Below are 26,023 nucleotides of genomic sequence, written 5' to 3' on the forward strand. Positions count from 1 at the left end.
GGTGGTTTACTGTATGCTCAAAACAAAAAATTTTTGTGTTCAATGTGACTTCACTATTGAAATCTTTTTCATTAGAATATATATTGAGGGCTTTCACATTCTAAAACCATGATACGATAATGGGGCACACCCCAGTGGGGGACCCCGGATTATTCTTTGACCACCTGAGATTCATTGTACTGTTACAAAGTCATAGCCACGCTTTGTTCCAACTGTTCGTAGAAAAACCTTTCAGGCTTCTCAAGCATTAGGTCAGCACAGCGCTACCCACTGGTCAGCTCTTGCAACAGGCCAGTGGCAACAGTACATAGAAGAACACAGGGCTTTTTTGTTATTTCACCCCCATGAAGACGTGGCCGCCATAGTTGGGAATTGAATCCATGCCCCCGAACATGGCAGCACAACACAATTTTCGATTGGAAAAGATTCCCCAGTAGATAGGCTTTGAAAGCCAGGGACCTTTCATGCCTTTCACAAAATGTCTAAAGGTCCCCTCTCAAGAGCTAAAAACTCTGAGGCAAAAACCAGTCAAAAAGACGTCGGACAAGGGGAAGAAGTGACACACACAAGGACTGGACTAGCAACTGTGCTTTATTAGCTGACAGCACCTCCCAGAAGAACCACGGCGCATGCGCTAATCACATAAGCCCATGAAGACAAAACCCAAAACAAGAAAAAGCAAAAGCAGAAATTGGCCTACATAACGGCCAAGAATCTACCGCCTTGAGGCTTATCATATAAACACGCACCGCGATGATTGTGTAAGCAGTACGTCTATTTCATTACTGCAGAAGGAATGCGAGTTCCTGTCACTCTGGCGGTAGATTCTTGGCCGTTATGTAGGCCAATTTCTGCTTTTGCTTTTTCTTGTTTTGGGTTTTGACTTCATGGGCTTACGTGATTAGCGCATGCGCCGTGGTTCTTCTGGGAGGTGCTGTCAGCTAATAAAGCACAGTTGCTAGTCCAGTCCTTGTGTGTGTCACTTCTTCCCCTTGTCCGGCGTCTTTTTGACTGGTTTTTGCCTCAGCGTCATGTACCAACTGACCCAGACTTCGACCTTATTAGCTAAAAACTGTTCTCCTCCAACTAACAAAGCAGCATTCCTCACCTGGGTCTCTTTCACGGAAGCCATCACCGTGGAAACCGGACCGCAAGCTTGCTCCTGATCGGCGATGGAATCCAAGCCGGTGTTCGTCGGACCGTGCGTGATGGTGGGGGGCATCGGAGTTCTTCTGAAAGATTCGTCATGAAAGGAAAATATTCATTATCACAAACAAATGTTTCCTCGTGACATTGCTGAAACCCAATGATGCTTGGAAACACTTTTTTCTCTTTTCTAAGTGCACAATCACCACTTTCCACCTCTATGAATCTGAATTGAGGTTGCTGGACATTTGTTGTCATGACCTCAATAAATGCAACACTGTCCGTCATTTATTAGGCATCTGAAAAATAGGCATGAATGCTCAGTTTCTCTCGTGTGACATTCTCTTAGGTTGACAACATAAGACCAGAGCTGCGCAGGAAGGACACTGCACAAGTACTTGCAATGTGCCTTCCCAGTCACTTCCTATGCAATAAGCATACAAATTGAAAAGTACCCTTACTAATAGTTACAAACAACTGAAAAGTACCCTTACTAATAGTTACAAACAACTGAAAAGTACCCTTACTAATAGTTACAACTTGTCCTACTATGCTGAAATGACACTACGCTAAACAGGATGAACGAAGCAGCTTAGGTTGGGAAATATTTGAAAAGTCTTGAGCACTAAAAGGCTAATTGTTATTGGATAGCACCAGCATCAAGCATCCACTTCTTGTTGCTAAAGCTGCAGCGTTGGTACAGCAGGGATTCATCACAAATGTCGAGGTATTAATAATATCTGGGGTTTAACGCCCCAAAACCACGATATGATTATGAGAGACGCCGTCGTGGAGGGCTCCGGAAATTTCGACCACCTGGGGTTCTTTAACGTGCACCTAAATCTAAGTACACGGGCCTCAAACATTTTCGCCTCCATCGAAAATGCAGCCGCCGCGGCCGGGATTCGATCCCGCGACCCTCGGGTCAGCAGTCGAGCACTGTAACCACTAGACCACCGTGGCGGGGAAATGTCGAGGTATTGCCCTTGATGCACATCATGCTTGCTCTGGAAAATTTCTACATCTTGTGGAAAGCAATACATGCTTTCTTTTTTTACAGATAAAAGGGTTAATGACCCAACTACCGTGTGCCGAAATTCGTGAAGTCATTGCCACGTGGCGCACAAACGCTTGTCAAGACACCACACTAGTGTCCTCCATTCTGACATCTTTCCTCACTCTCATCATATCTTAAAATAAACACAGCCATTTTGTTATCAAAAAAACATAATACGGCTGAACTTCATATTCCCCTTCAATGTCACTGTAACAGGTGTCTTATCATGGTGCTATGCATCTGGTAAACGAAAACAGCACAATTTGGTAAGTGAGTAACCCACCGCAAGATTTTCTTTTAGCCAATCGCCAATGGAATTCTGTGGTCAGGCCATGTAATTAGCACGACTAAGTCGTTGCTTCATCCATGCATCTTAGTGCAAGTGTAACAGATGCTGAGACGTGTTTAAGTTGACTCCACAGCCTGCGTGGTAACACAGCAAACCAGACTTGCACAACAGCCCTGCGTCCAGTTGTTGATCACTAGAGATACAAACCGGCACATTGTATGTGCTCGTACCAAGTCCTTTTGTATTACTGGCGAACTGCACAGCATTTTTCTTGCCCACAGCACAAGGACTGATGCAGTCTCCACTGTTAATTAAAACATAACATCCCTGGATGCACGGTTGTGACGAAAATGGCACTCCACACTGCACACGTACCCTCGCATGTCTTGGAGGCCCTTCTTTAGCCTCTAAGAAATGGCCACTATCGGCACAACTGTGAAAGCTAGTCAGAGTATCTTGCCACGTACATTAGAATCTCAGTTCCATAGTGAGGCTGTATATGCGGATTACTGATGTCATGATCGATTTACAGTACGTACGAAAGAAGAGCGAAATACAAAATATACAGTACTGACCATCTTCCCCAGTGAAAAGCTGCCTTTTCATTGCTGTTAAGTGCAACAGGTGACACTTGTTGTATAGAGTCCAGAACAACTGTAGCTTCATTGCAACTTTGCGCATTTTATAACAATTATTCTGCACTGACTCATGTAATCACTCATTTAGCTTACAGACAGTGCACAGAGCTCTATGCAGTAACCTTATAGTTAATCATTTAAGCACAATAATAAATTGAGGAACATGCCACCTGCTATCACTATTAAAAAAACGTTATTAATAAATACATCAACATGGATTGTTGAAATAGCATTCTAGAAACCTCGTAGTGCTTGTTTCGTTCCCCGGAAATGCTTAGTTTGAAAGAAAATCACGTTTTATTGGTAAATCACGTAAATCCCATAAATCATGCACAGCGTTAGCGCAATTCAAACAGCCCGCCTCCAAGAGCAGCCTTCTGGCATAGCATTTGCCACGTTCGCACTGCCCAAAAGACGGCGCTGTGGTGCAGCAGAGCTAGGAACTTTAGCGGAGCACAGCCCAGCTAAAACGGAACTTGCGTCGTTCTCAACATCAAGAAGTTCTTCTTTTAAGGCGAAAGCCTTTAATGTCTCATAGTCGTGGCATCCGTCTATCTGTCTGTGCCCAGGAACGGTGCCAGCTGTGGCCTCTCCCCCTCACACTCTCGCAGCAATCATGTGATGGCACAGTGGCGCAGAGCAGCAGTTGCGCCACCACAGCTGTGGCCTCTCCCCCTTACACTCCCTCAGCAATCATGTGATGGATGACGCGTGCGGCCATGCTCCTTTGTCAGACGTCTCGTTGCAGAAGTCGAGTTAGTCGGATGGCTCCCAAGCGGCCCGGTGATGATACCACGGCAAGTGGTTCGGAGAAGCGTCCCAAGAATGTGGATTCCCCCGATACCATGGCATAGTCTGTCAAATAGCCACAGGCTTTCACCGAACACACTTTGGAACTTACAAAGTGTCCCTTCAATTTTTCCATGAATCAGACTGGAATGCACTGATTGCATTTATTCAGTCTTGTAATATGGTGTACTAGAATGGGGTAGTGTGCCGTCTGGCGCCGGGAACGTGGCTCTTTTTGCGATGACAGCCTGCGGTGCCAGAGCACAGCGTACTACTGTGTCGCCACCTGACGGCGCCCCGCGAAGTAATTTATGGTAAGCTGAGATACAAAGCCTCCGAGATCTGTAGTTGTAGTTGCCGCGCTGGTCGTGCGTGCACGTGGGAGCTGATTGTTCCCTTCTGTTTCTCGTGACACGTTAGCGAATTTTTTCGTGTGCATGGCAGACTCAGTGTTTGAGGAAGCCTGATGCACTCAAGTTTTTGCAGACCGATTGGAATTACGGGCTTATTCACATAGGATACGTCGCGGCGCATTTAGCTGCATTCCTGCGCTTTGGCGCCTCTTTGAGGAGTAAAATCTCTGAAGAAACGGAGCAGCATTGGAGCGTGGAGCGAAATGGAGCATCATTGAACTTTGTATTTTTTTCTGTCGAAAACCTTGCGACTGCTCTTCTGGCTGATACAGGCGATGGGTGGTCGTGCAACTCACCTGATGCTGTTAATGTTAGCCTTCCAGATCTCCTCGTGCGTTTCGACGCATAACTCCAAATTGTTGCGATAGCTAGACAGGCACACATATGCATGGAATGAGCAGCGATGTGCTTTTTTATGCAATCTTGTCGCTAATAAATCAAAAGATGCAGCCACCAACTGCCTCTGCCCCTCTCTTTAATGCCTTCGAGCCCCAAAAGTATGAAAGTGAATAAATAAACGATATTTTAAGTAAGCCTCTCTTTAAAGAGACACTAAAGAGCAAAACGATTTATCTCGTATTAGTAAAGTACTCTTTTACGATACCAAAAACACCATGCTTGCTGCGAGAAGACGCTTAATAAGCGAGAAAACGCACAAAAAGAAAATACAGGTGGCAACGCCACCTTGGAATTCCCGCACCATTTGCCGTGACATCACATATTTTTGACGGCGCCTGCTTGGGCCTACGTAGTTCCTAATCGGTTAAATCGAAGTACATTGTCCTCTGAGGGGGCCAGAGACTTGACATAACGAGTCTGTGGAAATTTCGTCGAGCCAGTGGCGCCAAAATACGTTAAATGCTCTTTGAAATCTTTTACGTCACGAATTACAAAGTTCGGCGTGAAATTTAAAAATGAAACTTTGAACTAGGTTTTCTCCTCTAATAATAAACCTATGGTGGTGAAATACACAAGAGTTTTCCGAGCACACTTTATCAATCTAAATCAATTCATTGTTTCTCTTTAGTGTCCCTTTAACAAGGCAGCCTCCATGCAAACTTCACAGCTAATTTTGTATACATAAAACATACGTGGTGGAGCATGCTACGTTGCTCAGGAAACCAGGCTTCGCTCCGTAAGGCTCATCTAGTCTCACGTGCACACGCTGGTCAAGCCCCAGCATGCAAATAGGCTGCTTGTTCGCTTCTAATGCTTTAGTTCGTGCTTTTATTGCGACCAAAACTGCTAATGTTGTGTGTATGCTAAGATCATTCTATATAAATGGTCAGAACAGCTGCTCATTATTCAAAACCTATTATGGGCATTCAATATTCGGTTTGACTAGTTTTCAGAACCATTCATTTTGCATTAAATATTACTATTCATACATCCCTAGACCTTTTAGGATAAGCAGCTGCTGTTACTTTCTTTTGAATGAGTTGCCAAGGCTCACAATTCCATTTATTGTACAGGTTTTCTCTTCCTGCCTTTGTTCTTTTGCCAAGTTTGTGTTTGTGTAGTGTTGACAATGCCAACCATTTCATGGCCATTCTAAAGTTACATTACTGCAACTGTCATTAATTCATGCCACTAGGGTTGCCACCTGCCTGGTTTTAAACCAGCCCGGCCGGGTTTTTTTTTTTTTTTTTAGACAGTGGGCCGGTTGCCAGTTCACACCTAAGACCGGCCATCATCGGCCGGTTTTCTGGCCATCGTATCACAATTGTTCGTTTTTTTTTTCTGCATTTTATTAGTGTAAGTGCCGCAACTTCGATGATACTAAATATTTTTCATCAGTCACCAAAACTCTCACGCAATTTTCAACCCATTTCTATTTTGTGCCCATAAAAACTCGAAGTAATTGTTCGCTTCAGATATACCGATCATTTAGCTAGAGTAAACGATCAAAATCAGTGATTACGTGCTTGCATCATGAGCGTAAATTCTCTGCCTTCGAAGTAGCAAAAATTATGTCAATGTCTGTTCCGAAAGACCAGAGATCTCAACCTAAGAACGAGAGCTGGCTCCTGGCCGTGGGCGACATGTATAAATATTATTTGCTGGGCATTTTTAATAACAACTTTAATATTCAACGTGTAGTGTGCAACTATAAAACGCGGTATTTACGCTTGATTAGAGTAAGATTGCTTGCACCAAGATTGCAATGATTTTGCCATGTGTAGTGAGACTTTTTTTAGTTTTTAGATTGACTAATAAATAAAGGTGCTTTGTGCCTTACAAATCAACAAACCTTGTTTTTTACGCGGTTGTTAACAGGTTGTTCTGGATCGCTCGACGTCTCTTTGTTTCTGGCATCCTGGCCTCCGTGATTGTTTCCGGTAGCGCGCAGCCGGAGCCAATCGCAGAGGCCACGTTTACAATGACGAAATACAAGTGTAAGGCACGCGGACTTGCACATCTTGCTGACCGAACTTCCTGCATAGCTTCCACAGCGTTGCATGCACCTGATGTATGAAACGTAGTACAGCGCAAGAAGACACTGTCACATACTTTTTATCAGCATCTTTGTATCAGCGGTAACTGCCCCAAAAACAGGCAAAAGAGCCAAATAATGCTACTTACTTTAACTTTAAAAAGCTACAACGAACAACGGAGCAAATAGAATGACTGCTGTCGTTATGAAAACCACCGTGGAGCAATGTGACGATTCCGCACTTTGTCGAGAAATGTTCAAGCTTGGCAGCTTGGAGGCATAATACAGAAGCTGCCCCACTCACCGCAGTGTCATAGGTGGGTATCTTGAGCCAGGAAGGTGCAAAGTCATGCGCTGGCTGTTGCTGGTGGTTCGCCATTAGATGCACCCCCTTCCAGAGACCATGACAGGCCTGCAAATAAAAGCCCCAGGGAGGTCAGGTTAAATGGACTAGCAAGACTGAAAGTTGGGCTAGTTGGTGATACATAATGGGCAAAAACTGCGCGCAGACGGAGTACACTACCACTGTGCACAAGGGGTAGTGTACAAAATACCCTTATCCTGTAAAAAAGTGTACATCGGGCAAACGGGGCGCTGCCTGTATGTCCGGCTAAAAGAACATTCTGGAACCTTCAAGACCTGCATGTATGCCAACCTGCCTTCACACTGCCACCCGTGTGGGTGCAAGCCTTTGTTCAGTGATACGACAGTGCTCTTTAGACACAGTGATCACACGACACGGGAACTCGTGGAAGCCTTCTATATTAAAAAAGAAGAGTCCTGCGTGAGCCAAACATCGGTTCCTTTGCATGAAAAAGAAGTAAGCCTAATCAGTGGTATGTTTGTATGACTTGATCTTTTGTCACGCCTGCACAGTCTCATTCACGGTTAAAAAGCTTTTTCTATATGCATAGTTATGGTCCCTTGCCAGCTCCTCTGCACATGTTCATTAGGCTTATCGTGTGTGCATAAATAATCCGAATTTTCTAATAAATCACAGTTGAGAACAGCGCTTGTTCTGTGTTACCTTTTCTTCGTCCCGTTCGTCTGCGCACTGTTTTTGCCCATTAAATGGACCAGTACCACATTATGGTAAGGGTTTTACATGAACGGGCATTAGGAGGAGCAGTAAAATGGACAAGTTGGCTATGATATACATCTTGTAGAAATTCATCGAGTGCAAGAAGGAAGATGAAAATGGCGATTAAGTGCACTTGTACAATCAATGTTAAACAAATATTCAGGATCCCTTGCCCTACTAGGAAAGTGGGAGCAAGCAAAGCTTAGAATAACAGAGAGCTGAGCTAGCTGGTAAGTATTCATTCTAAAAAGAAGCAGAGCTTGGCGTGCACATGCCTGGCGTACTGCTCTTCTTTCTATCACACTGGGCAATGTTCCTTCCTAACTGTGTCCTTCCTCAATGCAAGGACCTCAATACACATGCTTAGCAGCACGACATTTCAGTTGTTACAGGCTACAACGCCAGTCATGCGTTCATATACAGGCAACAGTGAAATGACCAGTCACCTCAATAAAAGATCAGATTGCCATATCAGAAACAGCTGATCGCCAACAATCAACAAAAAACATTTAAAAATCTATTTTCAGAAAATAGCATATTTTAAATCTCAGGGTGTCTACCAAGTTGACATTTCTAAATTCCCTGAGTTTTCCAGGTTCTCCCCTGAGTGCTTTTGCTAAAATTCCCCGAGTGAAACAGAACTTTGTTTGATGTCAAGATGGGTAGACAACATGTCGCTGGATGATGTCCCCCTCTAAGATGCACATTAAAAAATAACTTAATCACATTTCAATAATACAGAGTACAGTTAAACCTAAATATAGCGAAGTTGGTAAACGCGGCAACTTACTTCTTTAAACTGAAATTCGACCTTTTATGCAGGGCATAGTTACCAAAGGATTCGTGTTACACTGAAGATGTCACAAGAAAACTTGACTAATACGGCAACCTGAAAAAGCATTTGAAAAAAATCAATTTTGTTGAGCCTGAGGTGCAGCAATCCCAATTACCTAGATGCCCTGCCAGAGTGTCATGTGCAAAGACGAACGGCCCTACCGCCCCCCTACCCTCTGGAACCGCCACTGCTATGGCTTCAATGCAAGTTTTGCAATTAGAGCACAACACGTACAAAGGTATGAGCCATCTGCTGATCCCCTCTAAAGATACCGTGGTACAAGCAACCACAACCGGTGGTACAAAGTACGGAGTTCCTGTCAGACTCACACAGGCCCCCCCCACCCCTCCCCAACCCTCTGGCTCCTATCTCCATGTGCCCATCGCGTGAAGGAGACGGTCGGCTCGTTTCATCTCTGCTTGAGCTCCGTTCGTCAGCAGTGCTCGCGCACTTTCACTCGCACATAAGAGTACACGACACGCGGAGTGATGTAATCGCGATTTGGACTTCATATGGAAGATCCTGGCGAAGGCGAAAAATTTGCCTGGAGTGTCTATATTGTTATGTCGACAGTAAGGGTTTGGAGTCCGTTGACAGAAGGCTTGGATGGCAAGACCGCAAAGGACAAAGCTGCCGAGAGATCTTCTTTCAACCTCCACACACTTCTTCCTCTTCTCAGTCCGGCACATACACGGCGTAATATTTTCCCCTTCGCAGACAAAGCACACCGCGTGTTTTAGGCATCGTCCCACCGACTAAAAGGTTTCAGGCGAGCCACATGGGTGGCCTCGGTCTCTGTAGATCGTCTCCCACTAGCTGTCAGTCGTGCTATTCTATAGTCCACTGCACTGAGGCGCTCAAGGACAACGAATGGGCCGGTGTAGTTGGCGAGGAGTTTTTGGCACAAGCCACACTTGCGCAAAGGCTTCCATACCAGCTCAAGCTCTCCTGGTTCATAAGTGACGTGCCGGTGTTTGCTGTCGTAGCGGAGCTTTGATTGGTCTTGTGATGCTATGGTACGCAGGTGGGCAAGACGGCGAGCTTTTTCAGTGAGACAGAGAGTTTCGGCTAAAGAACAATCATCATTATCAGAGAACGAAAAGATAGTATCGAGGGTATAACGAGGGGGTCGAACGTAAAGAAGAAAGAAAGAGCTGTGGCTGGTGGTCTCGTTTTGGGCAGTATTGAAGGCATATGTGATGAACAGTAAGACGTCCCAGTTCTTATGGTTGGACGCCATGTACATTGACAACATATTCACCAGTGTCCGGTTGGTTCGTTCGGTAAGGCCATTCGCCTGTGGATGGTACGGCATCGAATGTCGAAGCTCTGAGCCAGACATACGGAGGAGTTCCTCGACAATGTCTGCCGTAAACTGACGTCCGTGGTCACATATTATGATGCGAGGAGGTCCGTGGCGCAACATAATCGAGTGCAGAAAGAAGGAGGAGACTTGGCCAGCAGTCGCAGATGGCAGGGCGGCAGCCTCACAGTAGTGGGTAAGATAATCGGCGCGCTACAATCTATCTGTTGCCTTTCGACGAGCGCGGAAAAGGGCCCACGAGGTCAATGCCAACTTGCTCAAATGGAGCACTGGGAGGCGTCACAGGCTGTAGGAGTCTGGCTGGAGCTGTCGTGACTGATTTGTGCGCCTGGCATTGGGTACAACCGGCCACGTGCTGCTCAACTGACTGGCGCATGCGTGGACAGTCAAAGCGCTCCTGTGTACGATGGAGTGTTCGCAGGTCATTCCCAGGTGACCCGAAGTTGCGTCGTCGTGCATGGCACGCAGTACAGAGGAATGTAGCTTGTCTGGAACCACCAGCAGGAAGCGGGAACCCATGGCCGAGAAGGTATTCGTAAAACAGTCCTTCATGAACGCAAAAGAGGCCTTCCAAGTCGATGCTCGTGCGTCAGCAAATAACGGCTCCAAACTGACATCCTTCTGCTGCTCAATTTCAAAGGTGGCCTTGTCCGGGAACATTGGTGTCACTGACGCAATGACGTGATCGAAATTGTCGGCATCGCAAACTGTCGTATCAAGCGGCATCCGCGAAAGACAATCAGCGTCAGCATGTTTCCTGCCGCTCTTGTACAATACTGTAATGTCGTACTCTTGCATGCGTAGGGCCCAGCATTCAAGACGGCCGGATGGATCGCGAGGGCTTACAAGACAGCACAAGGAATGATGATCCGTGACCACTTGGAAGGGACGACCGTACAGGTAAGAGCGGAATCGCTGTACAGCGAAGACGAGTGCCAGACATTCCTGCTCAGTCACTGTGTAATTGCGTTCCGGCTTACTTAAAGTTCTACTGGCATATGCAATGACGTGTTCCTTTTCATTGCAGCGCTGTACTAGAAGTGCACCTATGCCAATTCCGCTGGTGTCAGTGTGAACTTAGTCACCGCAAGAAGGATCAAAGTGCCGGAGAATAGGCTGCGACGTGAGTAACTTCAGTTGGTTGAAGGAAGTCTCACAGTCATGTGTCCATTCAAAACTAGCCCCTTGACAAAGCAGGCTGGTCAAGGGGAAGGCAACGTCAGCAAATGCAGGAATAAATCGGCGAAAATACGAGCACAGGCCTATGAAGCTACGAAGCTCCTTCGGTGAGCGAGGTGGTTTAAACAGCTTTCACAGGTCCGTTGTCTTGTTTGGGTAAGGCCTGATGCCATCTTTGTTGACGAGGTGGCCAAGCAACAAGGTTTGTTGCTCACCGAAACGACACTTCTTCGCATCAAGAACCAGGCCAGCAGTTTCTAATGCATTCTAGAACAACATCAACTCGTTCATTATGTTCACTAAATGTGCACCCAAAGATCACAATGTCATCGAGATAACACATACAAATGTTGATAACATAATTGCTATCGCAAAAAAAAAAAAAAATAGTCGCATCTCCACAAAGTGAATGATGATGAGTGGGCGAAGCACTGGGATTGTTCGGTGTAACCGTAAATCACTCGTGACCTTGCCCATTCACGCATGTAAATGAGTGACAAAGTGGTGTACAGTTATATACAATGTTTATTGGTCATAATTGGTATGTGGTTTTGAGTTGTGGTTTCTATTTTCCCTTCATTATTACTGCTTTGTGGTTCACAAAATGTAGGGCCAATGATTTTTCGATCAGATCTAGCCTGAAGTTGGAAAAGACAAGGTCTATGCACGTACCCCTGTCGGTGTTTTTACTATGTTTTTATCATTTTATTTTGTGTTTGTTCACCCTTTGTTAATCTTTTTCACAGATGTTTCCAGTTTCGATTGTACACGGTGCTGTGCCGTGACGGACGGACATACAGCAGACGGACAAGCCTCAGAGTTAAGGTGCTTCACCCCTAAAAAGCGAAATAGCCGCGGGATAACATCGCATGAAAGCAGCGGCAACAGCCTGAATTACGGCACATCCGATTATGACGGCCACGTTTCTGTTTTCCGACATCGCACGCCAAATCGAGCCAGTGGGACCCGTGCTGGTGTCTCAAATTTCGGTCACCACTATGCATTGGCTCCGAAAAGGCTTGTAATTCGGCTTTGTAGCAAAACATCCATATAAGCAGTGGTGTGCCTGGTAATTGCAAGCTGCAAACCCCCAAAAAGCTTTCACTTGCTGTAAATGCGCCTGTTAGTTACGCTCGCTCTAGCCTGGAAATTTATTTTTCACAGACTCCTAAATAGCATCTTTGCCGCTGGGGATCACAGCGAGTGAGATCTCCAATAACCGCCAACAAGCGTTGTCATCCTTTTTCTCGCTCATCGGGATGGCTTGCAAGACAACTCAAGCTCGTTATATCTACTGCTACCACCTTTACAACTAATCATGCTTGTTAGTTGTAACGATAACAAAAACACCATATCGGGCGCTAATGCACAGCACGCGCGACAAAGAATACAGAACTACACTGCGTAGTCACAGAACACCCTGAAAAAACTGCGCGATGATACGATGTGCCGTGGTTCATGGTTCCCGCATGCCACACATTAGCTGGATGCTCTCCCACTCTGCTGCTCCGAAGGCAAGGAAAGCATCAAGGTGCGCCCTTTCCCCGCACAGATGCAGCGGCTGTTCCGATTTGAAAAATGCGTTCACAAAATCTCGAGCCAGCATTATCGCGACTTTTGTTGCCTTTCAATAATGTTACTGAAAATCTTCCCTGATGGGAGCACAATTTCCCTGAGTATTTCCAGACTATCCAAAATCCCTGAGAATTCCCGGTTTTCCTGGTCAGCAGACATTCTGAATCTATATCTATTATTCTCTTTACCTGCCAAGCTTCCTATCTTGTAAGTTCATACTTCAGCTGTAATGTCTATTTAAAATCAAATAGGGCATGTGACTTTTAGCCTGTGTAGACACAGGCTAAAACGACACACATCCAATGATGCCCCGCTCTCATTCTAGTGCCTTGTGGGCCTGTTAATGGTAGCCTGCTAATGCTTTGCGAGTGAGTATACACTTTTTGTATGCAGTACATGCAGATGTGACTGCCCAATTCGACCCGAACTCGCACTTGCTACTTGCTCACTGTCCCACCAGCAATAAACCAACGGTGACTCAGCTATCACTTTGGGTTACCTCACACTGAGGACAAAGTGTCAGGTATGTTTTGCCTCATTACTGAGATCAGCTGTTTGTTCAGCCAAGCCTGCTAAGCCTGCTCTCTGTGAATTAAAGAGTGGATCTTTGAAACGGGGCAATATAGTCACAAACGCAAGTGTAAAGCAAACAAAGCTCACAGGGTCGCTTGTGCATCCACCTGAGACGACTTAAAGGCGAAAGCCTTCCTTTTTTCTTCTTTTTCGTCGCAGTCGATCCTCCCCTGCCCCCCTACGAGATATTTCTGCACCTAATGTGGTTTCCCGCTGTCTCCGGGATCGGAGGCATTGCAAGCCTTCTACACTTCACCCGGCTTCGCACTGCCTCCGTGATTGGCCCACCTTTAACTGAGCAACATTGTCATGTGATGATGTCATCATAACAACATCGCATGTGACGTCACAAATTTTGGTGATCTGTGATGTCATGACGACGTCATATGGTGACGCCATCACGTGATGATTTTTTGCATCACTCATGTTGACGCCGACGCCACCGACAGTCAATTTTTCAAGTTTGATGTGGCATATAAGGGCTTTCGCCTTAACAAGCGTCAGCTTAGAACTTACAGGCGACACAGCTCGGGACGACAACTTCATAAATTCTAGCAGAAGGCACCAGCTTTGACTGGAGCCGCCATGTTATTTTTCAAGTAGAACCCCGTGTGTGCCAGGCCGACAGGTGGCGCTACCCTACCTGCATGTGCGCAGATGAGATTTGTGTCTGCCTTCTTTTCCACCACATTGCGCCCTTTCAGTTAAGAGTTGGCGCTTGTGTTGTCTTGTTGTCTTTTGCATCCGTGTTTGCCTGCATCACCTTATTTCATGATACTGTAAAGCTGACCACCCCACTTCTACACCCCAATGTGCACGCACCACCAGCAGTAGCTCACAAACTGAAAATTGCCTTGGCTTGGCAACATAGCCTTTTGGTTTCAGAGCCATCACAGTTCAGCCTGCAACATTGATGTGGATATTATGCAACTCGTGCGAACCTCAGTGCAGGCGTGGGGCATGAAATGCAGCCTTGTGGCGCATTAGGTACAAGTATTTGTCGATGCAATTTTGGTGTACTTGTAACACATAATCTACACACAGCAAATGTGATGCAGGAGTGACAATATCGCTCGCAGTGATGGGGGAAAGCTGCTCTAAAGTACACGTAAAATTAAGTCAAACCTCAGGCAAATTTTAAACGGCATAAAAAGCCGTTCCAGATAACATAGATATAGAAGAGCACCTATAAAGAATTTTACAACTTAAACACAAGCAGAAGCATTGAAAAAAGCTCACAAACATAGATATACCCTAAAATCCCGATCAAGCGCCCCCCATGCGGTGAAAAATAATCCAACAAGACTTGGAGGGGGGGGCCCTTGCTGGGTCACGGATCAAAATTCAAGATGGCGGCAGAAGAGCCGCGCGTGCTTTCAATGAAATGCTTTATTGAATATGCATGCATTCATCGTTGTTATTCACCCTCGTCGGGCAAATAAAAACAGTGAATGAAACTGTGAGAATGGGGGGGGGGAAGGGAGGGGGGCTTGCTCGGTCATTGGCGCACATTTCAAGTCTCCCAAAAAAGAGAGGGGAGTGCTTGCTCAGGTAGGGCTGCTTGCTCGGTGCTTTACAGTAATTGACACTGAATGAAAAAAAAAAAAACACCTCAATTGTTGCTTGCCGGAAGTGACACGTAACGAAAGCATGGCCTGGAACATGCGGCTCCTAGTCATGACCTCTGAGACGGGGGTTGGTGATACATCTCGGAGGCCTGCACCTAGACCATAGCAACAACTACCAGGTGTACGTGTCATTGGCTTAGGTGATTTTTGAAGGCTGCCAACATGAAAACTATACCGCTAGCAGCCTTGCAGCTTTGCCAAGATTGCTTCAGTGGCATATACTGCTCACTCATAACGTACTTAGTCAAGAGACAAATTTCTTACTAGTCAGCCTTTTAAAAGACTATAAACTGGACTACACCTGCAACACAAATGAACACAGCACTCACTCAACTCACCTCCGGGATCCACGACGTTCAGGCGTTGTAGACCCAGCCTTCACCGAACGCACCCCTGCAGTGGACGCACAGCCGTCACAGTCTTGCAGTCTCTACAAAGTATCCAGTGAACAGAGGCAGTGCAGGCAGCCAGACGAAGCAAGGCAGCAACAACGGCCGCTTCTCCCACGACAGCAGCAGAGCGCGCACAATCCCAGCAACACTCGCACCACACGGAACACAACTGCAGGCGCGGCCAGTCATCACAGAATCACGTTTCGAGTCTCGCCATCATTGCACCTCGAACAATGCAGGCCTGCCTACAACAGCTCAAACGTACGACGACCAAGGCACACGGCCACAACACACACTACCACTTTCAACGATGGAATGCCAAGAGGTGGTGCCTGCTGGCAACAGAAGTGATTGGAGCATCGGCGCACTTACGGGAACTCGCGAGCACACCTACATGATGTCAAAGCACTAATGAGACATTGTCAACAGGAAGGGGCCACGAAAAGCGACGAAAGGCAGTGAAAACTTGTCGTGGTGCGAAAGAAAAGCGGGCAACGACGATGACCACTTGCAGCTTGCGACACGGGCTTCGTCGCCTCTGCCGAGAGCACGCTGCCGTCGAGCTTCCGCTGCTACCTTAGCATCTTGCTTGGGTGCATCGAGGTCACGTGTGCAGGCATTCTTCCATCTCTTCTTGAACTCGATTGGGTCCCAGTAAGTCACAGCTCCCGCAACTTCAACACAGCTGCATTGGAAAAAAAAAAACGTGAAACTCAATGAATGGACAGGAGTGTACGAAATTGGGCCAGTTTGTGAACATCATGCACCTATGACAGGACAAGAAATAGTGAGCACATGCCTTTACAAAGGTTATTACTTATTTAGTTGTTTCGGTTATACTTTTCTGTTCTGACATATTTAAAACACTCGTTGTTCAATGTGACGAGCCCAGAATACGAGGACACTGAGGCTCAACACCTTCTTCCTAAACAGATAGAATGGGGTGGCAGTGATTCAAAGGTGGTCAGTGTCGTCAACATTGAACCGCTAGTCACTACTAGAGCTGTGCACGGGCCGTATTTCCGAGCCCGAGCCCGGCCCGGGCCCGCTGACTTTGTCGAAGGCCCGCCCGAGCCCGACGGCAAAGGGCTGTGAGTCCGCCCGGCCCGGCCCGACGAACGAAAACACAATTCCGGGCCCGGCCCGGCCCGGCCCGGCCCTGATTTTTGAAGGTCCGCTGCGAAAACAAAACATGGTTTTCCAGTAATTTGGCATTTTATTGAGCATATCGAATATGACCAAACGACACACGACGAACAGTCTCTATTACACAGATTACAAACTGTCGTGCAAAACAGCAAGCAGTCCCACGATTCCGGCTTCAACGAAGTGCGGCGCTTTTGCTTTATGTAGCCCGCCGAACTGAAGTTGCGTTCGCTGCTTGCACTCGTCGCCGAAATTGCTAATATCTTTTTTGCCAGCCTGGCAAGCTTGGGATATCTCTGCTGCTTGTTTTTCCAGAAGACTAAAACTTCAGATGGACAGGCGGACGATTCCATAGAGAGATAATCGGAGAGCTCCCCTTCTGTTTAAAGTAGCGAATTGCAAGGAAAAGCGGTAAAGGGCAGTCGCGGAAAAGGCGCTGTATGCGTGCTGGAAAACAATTCCCGCTCATTTTATATATTTCGGGCTTGAGTCGGGCTTTGCGCCGGGCCCGAGCCCGGCTCGATAAAACTCCAAGTAGCCCGAGCCCGGCCCGGGCCCGAGGTGGAAATGCATCGGCCCGGCCGAGCCCGGCCCGGCCCGCGGGCCGGGTCGGGCTTTCGGGCTACCCGGAGCCCGTGCACACCTCTAGTCACTACCCCCTTCAAGAAAGTAGCAATGCGGAAGTCCAAATGACAGGCTTTGTGACCAGAGATGACAATGCCAATGAGACCAGTATAGACGCTAAAGCTTGGAGTTGGACAATGGGCTGTGCAGCAGTAATATATGCCATCCACTGCAATGTTGCATTGTCCATTCTTGCCTTAATGTGAATGTTTTCATTGCACACTCAAGCAGCACAGTGAAGACGCACCAGAAGTTGACGTCCTGGGCGAAAAAATGTGAACATGTTGTGAGATCCTGGCTAACAAAAAACTCAAGGGATCTGACAACATGGAGAATATCAGTACACATGCAATAATGTGTGCCCACCCAGAGGTGAATCATTACAATGCCGATAAAGTCTCGCCTGTCTGCAGTAAAGGAATGCCGTATTGAAAATAAAGAGAACAAAGTCATGCGAAGCACATGTGGCTGCCATGGGCACTGGCTTACACTGTTCTGGCCAGATTCCTGCTGAGTAGGGTAGTGTCGGCAACAAAGTCTCCGAATAGGTGTTAACGGGACACCAAAGTGAAACAATGAGTCATTTTAGATAGATAAATTGTACTCTGAGAACTCTAATGTCATTAGCTTCACCCTCACATGTTCATTATTAGTGTAGAAAATCAAGGTCAAAGATTAATTTCTAAATTTCGTACCGAAATCTTCACGTGTGATGTCATGGATTTCAAAATGTACTTTTGGCATTTTAACGACATTCGCTCATTAAAATTTCCTGAAATTTGGTATGTTAGATCTATGGCCCCCCTCAGAGGACAATGTATGTCACCTTTACTGATTAAGAACTACGTAGGACCAGGGGAGCTATTTTGTACGCGTTCTGTGACAGAACGGAACAAAACACCACGAGAGGACAAAAGGGAGCCGCACGGTATTGATTGAGGCTCGTTTGACGGTCAGACATGGGAACAGCAACTGGAAAAGGCAATGCTGGCAAGTATTTTGCCGAAGAACAGGCACAGAACGGATGGAGGCACCGTTCTGTGGGATAGAACGGATACAGAACGGTCTCCGGACGACTTGGATAGGATTAGAACGTAAGCGCTGGGGCCAGAGAATCGAATTAGCCTGCTTTGTATCTGGCTTACTCCAATACTGCGCCGACTGTTTGCGAAAATCAAAACCAGCCCTGCACCACCGAACAACTTGTCAAACTGCCACACCACATTGCGTCCACTCACTCGGGACATTAAAACAAATAAATTGTTAGTCATCACGCTCTTCAATTTCAATCTTTGAAAAACAATGCCCCTCAATATTGATGTTCAGCTATAATAATTCTATATTTATTCACGCGTTGAAAACATTTCTGCATTCCCTCAGCTCACGTATAGGCTCTTTGTTCCCCCTCGTCCTCTCGTGTACGTGTTCTGTCACAGAAAGCGTACAAAATAGCTGCCCTAGTAGATGCCGTCAAAATCTATGACGTCACGATGTTAGGGTGCGGGAATTTCAAGGTGGCATTGCCACCCACATTTTCTTTCTGCGTGTTTTCTCCCTTATTAAAGCGTATTACCGTGGCAAGTGTGGCGATATTGAAACTCTCTGGCGACTGCTACAACAATAGGCGAGCGGGAGTGGTCAGCTACTATGTCGGCGAACTTGGCAAGTTTGTCTGGCACCACATCAGGCCAACGCCATAACAATGCTTTGCGGAAGGCACTGGAGAAATAACTCCTGCAATGGGCCACTACTGGCCAGAAGGTCGTTGCACAGGGTCTATTTTCATACAGCTTGGGAACCGAGGAGGCTACCCACCCCCTGCACTTCAGAAATCAGCAGGTGCCGCCGGCTGCCATTCCTCCAAAAATTATCAAACAAAGGAAAGTTCTGGAGGTTGCGAATGCATGACATCTCTCATTGTCCTACGCCACATTGTTAGGGTATCAGAGCTCAAATTGTGAGCGGGTGCATCGTCTCCTGGCTAGTGTTAGGGTTAAGAGAGAACTGGGCTTTGGCTCTTAGTAATCAGTTGAGTGCATAGTTCAGCCGACACCGAGACAGAGGGATGCCCCGAATGGCTGCCAGCTGCTACCCTTTATGTGGAACTGGTACGACCGCATAACCAACGGAATGGCTTGAAGGGTTGCATTCACGTCCAATGTTGACAAGTTATCAGTCCCAGAACACAATGACGTCAAGACCCAACTGGTTCGAAATTGAGCTGTCTTGCTCAATTTGGGACATGGCACATTTTCTCGTTCACTGCCGCTTACACGGCAGTGAAATTGAGTGCCAGCATCATAGACTTTGAAACTTGCTCAGATCGCATAGCTTCTTTTTTCAAGTCTTCATGTTGGTGCAGCTGTTCTTTACTTCCACGGTGCTGAGGTCCAATAACCACATTCTGCAATTAAGAGCTGTATTCGCCTTTTTGATACTGGTACATGGACCATGCCGATCATACATTGCAACTTTGACCTATCGATTGCCTCTGTGTGCTTTTTTTGCCAATGTCACGTCCTGTCGTCTCCACAATTCAACACACTAATCAGTGAGAGATGCACTGTGTAAAACATGACAATGCTGCAACAGTTTTCTCAGCTCCTGCCTTCGTACCCACACACAGGGTACAGGGAGCAGTGGCGAACAAAAGTGCTTTTGTCCGAAGGCATTACTATTGTTCATTCTGACAGTGGGCAACTGCATTTGAGTCAACTGGAAATCGCAACGTCTGCAATAAAAACACGCCACGCACAATAGGCTTGGCACCAAGCGTGTTCAGCACAACCACCGCACACTAGCAGTGTTGAGTGGTTACATGTAATACATTAGCAGAGCATAGCACCTGGCAACACTTGTTTGGTCACGTGCTGATGCCCCTGATAAACAGGCAACCTTCACAGAGTGAGCAAGTGCCAGGGAAAAAACTGCAGCACGATTTCTATTATTGAAGGGAAGAAGATGACTTTTAAGGGCTCGTTTTTTCTTTGTTAGACACAATATTAATGAGAACTAACAGACAATAATGCCAAGGAAAGTATGGGGGGCGTTATTTGTAGCAATTAGGATATAAATGTGAAGAAAGTAAAGTGGACGAAAAGATGACTTGCCACCGGCAGGGACCGAACCTGCGACCTTCGAATAATGCGTCCGATGCTCTACCACTGAGCTACGGCGGCGGTCATCCTCTTGTCCACTTTATGGGGTATATATGTGCATTTAAACCTCGGAGTGTTAGTCAGCGCCGATCGCAGCACCGGTCCCTGCCGTCGGCAAGTTATCTTTATATATGTAACTGCTACAAATAACACCCCCTATACTTTCCTTGGCATTATTGTCTGTTAGTTCCCATTAATATTGATTTCTATTGTTGTTTCTCAGGACTTCAGCAATGTCAGACAAGTCTGAATGATTATCAGTGAGGTTCTTAAATGTCAGTGATCATACTGGTACTTGTAATTATACATCGCGTGCACACATGTAATGAAGAGACAAAATGTGTGATGTCCCACAACAGCTAGTTACACCTTCCCAATCTTGGTACGCTTTTGCACATGACACAAATGTACCACAGCGAAAGTGACTGGCATAGACCAGGGCAAAAGTGAATGCGATAGACCAGAGACAGAAAATTATAGAGCCGCTGGCCTTTTGTTATTTACTTTCTCGGTAGGGTCCCAGGAGATTTATGGCTGTGCCCACACAATCGGGAGTAGTGCTCAAAATTGGGCACACTCCAGGGCAAATCGGGAGAGTTGGCAGACATGTTCAAGCAAGCTCGTCACACAGCATTCGCGTTGGTCTGTGCCGAGGAGTGGTAGGACTTTGCAACACGTGAGTGGGTTGTTACAGCCTCTCTTCACAGCCAACTTCATTTTTTCAATGTTGCTGAGGCTTCTTATTCTCAGTGCATGGGTACCACGAAAAGAACAGTTCATCCGGCACTCAGATACATGTCTGCGCAATCAACGAAAGATTGAGATTTCCAGCGTTGGTAAATAACTTGCAGTGCACCCCCAGTGACCCAATATCTGACTTCCTATATTCACTGCTATGGAAACAGATGATGCTAGGACACAATGCACATTTTGGTGCAATCCTTTATCTTTAGTGCCATCTAGTGCTAATTCTGTTGTTTTGCCAATAATACATACTGAACTTCAACATTTTGTCATACTGCAGTTTATCCTATCATTTATCATATTCCAACATCTTATGATACTGCGGGCAGTGTTAACCTGGCAGCCACCGCTGACAAGCTGCTATCCAGTGCTGGTACTTGTTGCGTTAGCTGTGTGGACGACATGCATGACAAATAGTTGAAAATGAGGCAGATGACGTTCACACGCAGTTCCTTCTACTCTTCACCACATTAAATAGACAGCACTAAGCGATCCCCCATCAATTCAGAGGAACACTGTTGGAAGAGCTGGCAACAGCCGATGCCTGCCTGCCTGATTCTAATTCAGAAGGCAATCAATCTCTCGGTGCAGACAGCTCACTGTGAAATGTCTACAGCTGCAAATTACTTTACGCAGTATTCAAGGTGTAAAACTAAGTGCGACCAGTGCTTAAGGTTCCCCATTCATACAAAAAACAAACGAAAGCATCAATTTACTTAAAAATGTTGCCCCATATCTGCAACTGCTTTTTGCGAAAGGGCTCACACAGCAAACAGTTTTGGTGTCAAGGCGGTGATGTGGGCTAGTTGGTTTGATTCACTTGTAATCATATTCGTAGCACAAAAAAAAACACGCAGACCCAAGTAAGGAACACATACACAGGACGGGCGCTAGACATCAACTCTAGCACCCGTCCTGTGTATGTGTTCCTTGTGTCTGCGTCTTGTTTTTTGCGCTACGAATATGATTACAGTTTTGGTGATAGGTACCCGACAAACGATTGCCTTGGATACAACAAACTATGTATCGGGCCCTTTTGGGTTCTGTGCAATGGTGCCCTCTTCTTTCTCCTTCACGCGATTAAATTTTGCCAAACAATCACAGAGAAAAAAATTATCCAATTAAGCTGAAAACTTCACTATTCCATCATACAAAGTCATTTCTTGAAACAGCAAGGTTTCCTGCAAAGGGAGCTTCAGTGAGCAATGTGAATACATTGCAGGAAAGGCTACAAGTTCCCACATAGCACGCAAGACATGAAGATTGTTCCGGAGAGAGACAACGGAGCTATCAGTGTTCCCAACCAGAGAAGAGCGCGAGGTTGTCGCAGCTGACGAAACAGCAAGGTCCCATGACGAAAAACTGACATCAGCGAATGTCACGAACTGTGACAGCTTACACAGGACCAGAGATGTGCTCCATGAATGAACCGAACAGTGACAGTGGGAAATGGAACCCTCGATACCAATGTGGCCTCCGAATATGGAGTCAAGAAGTGTTGATGATTAGGCGTGTTGGTTTGTCATACTTGAGTGGTCCAACTTCAAGTATGCTTCGGTTTGTCAGATCATATATAATGGCTCTGTCTGCTTTGATGTCACACATGACAAAGTGCAGAACACTGGCAACGTGTTGGCGTTTTATGCAGAATGCTCAGGTGTTCGGAAAACTTTTGTAGCAGGAACCGCGGTTCAATCCATAGTTGGTTGAGTTTTTCGAGGACCTAGCAGGTGCATATACGACTTAAGAGCGCAATAAAAACGAAAAAAAAAACACATGGCACACAAAAAAAGGAAACTAAATGTTCAGTGTCTACAGGTTTTATTTCGTGCAGTGAGTGTTCTTTTTGTTTCTTTTTTGTTGCGCTCTAAACTTGTATCAATATAATAATATTATCTGGAGTTTTACGTGACAAAACACGACATGATTACGAGGTATGGCTCCGGAAATTTCGACTATCTGATGTTATTCAACGTGTTATGACATCGCTCAGTCGACGAACCTCAATCATTTCGCCGCCATCGAAATGCGACCGCCGCGGCCGGGATCGAACCCCCGACCTCCGGGTCTGCAGCCGAGCACCGTAGTAACCACTGTACCACCGAGTTGGACACTCCATCCTGTTTTACTGCTCGCCAGAAACCCTAGAAATGAGCAGTAACCGCATCGCAGGTCGCCTAAGCAAGCTCTCCTGGATATTCTGACATGAAACAGCTACTCCAACTTTAACTACTCTTCGTTACGGTCAGTGCCAAAGGATAACCACACGCGAAGCGTCAACGTGCAACGACTCGAATCAACGGACGAAGCGCTTCCTTTTTTCGTCTCGCGTACTCAATTCGGGCAGGCCGCACGAATCTCCCACGCCATGATACCGGCAGCGAGGCGCGAAAGAAACAAAAAAAAACACCGCGAAAAGCGAAACATCATCCGGGGAGACCCAATTTCGCGCTGGGGTACGCAAGTTCGCCTCCCTTCAATCAGCACTGCACGCGCGCCGCCTACGTTTATTTTTATTTTTTTTACTTCGTTCACACTCTGCGTTTTTCTGCAGTCCTACGTGGTCAGCCTTGCAGACGCAGCCTTCTGCTTGTCTCTTTCAAACAAAAAGTAGATAAACAAATGCAGCGGCGCCCGCGGATTATCACCAAACGAAAAAAAAAAAAAAAACGCTTACGAAAGCTAGCTAGGGAGCGAGAAACCTCCTCCCCCCCTCGCCTCCTAGCCTTCCCACGTCTGCCGCATCCTCGGTGGCGCATTTCCTACCGCAAAACGACGAAATCTCCGTAGACTAAGCTCACACGTGCTTTGAATCGCACGTCTCGAAAAGAAACTCGGCGGAAGCAAGTCGCCTATCGCGATAACAGCACTACACGCGCAAGCATTTTCTCGTTGCCGTAAGGCCTGTTTGAACGAATCCGAAAGAACAAAACAAAGATAAATAGCGTGGGGGTGGATGGGGTGTAGAGGCTAGGCGCATAAACTGCCTTCCCATCCCTACGCTGTTCTGCGACCGCTGGTTCAGCGCATTCGGACCACAACAGCGCCAGCCAAGAAGTCGCCCAGTGTGACGTGGATGCCGATTCGAATCGGGTTAGAAATCGATGCCGAATTGACGGAACGGATGAATCCGCACGTTCGTGCAGTTTTCGCGCCTTCGACAGAAGGGGAAGGTGCAGGAAAAGGGGGGAGAGATTGCAGGAGGAGGAATCTGAGAAGTGGCTGAACTGAAAAAAAAAAAACAAAAGAAGACGCCGCGGGGTCTGCGCCGAAGTCGACAGCGAAGACGACGTGTCGGCAACTGTATCCAAACCGATTTCGGCGCGCACAACTAGCGCGGAAGTCCAAGACCCCCCCCCCCCCCTCCGGGACAATGCAAAACAAAAACAAAGAAACAAAGGCAGCGAGCCAAAGCAAGCAACTCGCAGCTGACGGCGGGAAAACGCCGCCGATAGAAAAACAAAAGGGACTACGCCACGGGGTTAACAAATGCGGGTATATAACATGGTATATAACGATTACAACGACTGAAGCAAAAACCCCAAAACGACAAAAACAAAGAAATCGTTGCGGCCGGCTCCGTTCGTTGAGCCACTGTTTTTTTCCACAACAAAAAAAAGTGGGTTCGCAGCCGAAAGGCGCACTGCCATATCAGAACCGGGGCACCGCGTCGCGGACAAGCGCAAAACAAAAACAAAACAGTCTCCACAGAGAAGCCAAGCGCTCGAGGCAGCAGCAGCAACAATAACGGATACTCAAAAAAACTGCAGCCAGCTAGCATCTGCATCATGTGGCTTCCACGAAGAAGCCGCCGTACACCTCAGTCGGGGATTTCGCGGTGTCAAGAGGAACGCGACGGTTTTTCACTTTCTTTTCCTTCCGAGCACATCACACCGATGCCAGCCGGTCGCGTTGACAGGGCCGGAAAGACGACTGGTAAAGAAACACACGCGAGAGGACAGCATGGCTGTGTTTTCGTCTAAGGCGTGCTTAGGGCCACGGAGACGCACAGGGGACGCATACGCACCTTGGCTGGTCGACGCAGTCGAACGGGCAGCTCTAAGGCACACTACTGTCGGCGATAACATCCCGATTTCGAGCGCGAACACACACACACCGCACGCGAGGACCACATTGCCAAATACACACGCTGAGGATTGAAAATAGTGTTCACGAAAAACATGGCGGCTCCAACATCAATTCGCGCAGGACCAAACCTCGCGCGCGAGATATCGCGCGAAACGAGACCGGTGAAGAGAGACGACGCGGTCCCGCTTGGAAACGAGCCGCGTTTTGAAATCGTCGCCGAATTAAACGCGATTTGTCCGTTTATTGGAGCGCGAGAAATTTACTCGATGCGAAGGATCGTCGTTGTTGCTCGCTCGACCACCGCCAGGGAGCGCGTAGTCTGCGGCGGCGGGCTATTTGAAACCGGTAGCGCACCGATTTTTGAATACTACTAAAACCAACGCGAACACGACGGGGACACTAGAGGAGAAGGGCATGGGACGAGCGCTGTTTAATAACAGTTGTTAGACAGCACTCGACCAGTGTCTCCGTCATGTTCGCAGTGGTTTTACAAGTATGCAATGTTTTCAACTCGCCTTTACCTTACTGCAATTTTTGAAGTATCGGCTGAAACGTGTTAGCATGCTAGCGGGAAGTAAAGCGCGATTTCCTTTGACAACTTCCGCTACCGTTGTTATTCTAACGTGTACACATTTCTGATACCACAGCTATGTCTCGGCGTCACAGCCAGCTAACGCTGCCGTGATTTGAGCAAATTGTCTTAACTGTGCAACTAGGAAGAACGGAAAACAGATGTTGTGTAAGAAATCTGCAAGAAACGTCCTGTTATCTTCGCGTATTAGGGTAGCGTATATTTACCCGACTATAGACACGCTATCACCAAACTTGCAGCGAAAGGCGTTCGGCCAACTGCATGTCGCTAACATACGCCAGTAGTATACGTGGCCTTTCGAGAAACCGGCTGTATGC

At 46.9% G+C, this 26,023-nt stretch overlaps 1 protein-coding gene and 1 non-coding gene across 2 annotated transcripts in view; both read right to left on the reverse strand.

Moving 5' to 3' along the window:
* LOC119405727 (vasculin-like protein 1) overlaps positions 1-25,263 on the reverse strand; it is an 88,170-nt gene extending 62,907 nt beyond the window's left edge. The window contains exons 1-4 of the mRNA XM_049419488.1: positions 25,053-25,263; positions 15,300-16,038; positions 7,071-7,178; positions 1,109-1,232 (exon numbers count right to left, since the gene is read on the reverse strand). Coding sequence (XP_049275445.1) covers positions 1,109-1,232; positions 7,071-7,145 — 199 coding nt within the window. The 5' untranslated portion in view covers positions 7,146-7,178; positions 15,300-16,038; positions 25,053-25,263. The remainder of the gene's footprint in view (positions 1-1,108; positions 1,233-7,070; positions 7,179-15,299; positions 16,039-25,052) is intronic.
* Trnam-cau (transfer RNA methionine (anticodon CAU)) lies at positions 20,231-20,302 on the reverse strand. Its single transcript has one exon. It is a non-coding gene; the product is annotated as a tRNA-Met (tRNA).
* Positions 25,264-26,023: the final 760 nt, after the last annotated feature.

This window comes from Rhipicephalus sanguineus, chromosome 9 (assembly GCF_013339695.2).
Source record: "Rhipicephalus sanguineus isolate Rsan-2018 chromosome 9, BIME_Rsan_1.4, whole genome shotgun sequence".
Taxonomy (NCBI): Eukaryota; Metazoa; Arthropoda; class Arachnida; order Ixodida; family Ixodidae; genus Rhipicephalus; species Rhipicephalus sanguineus.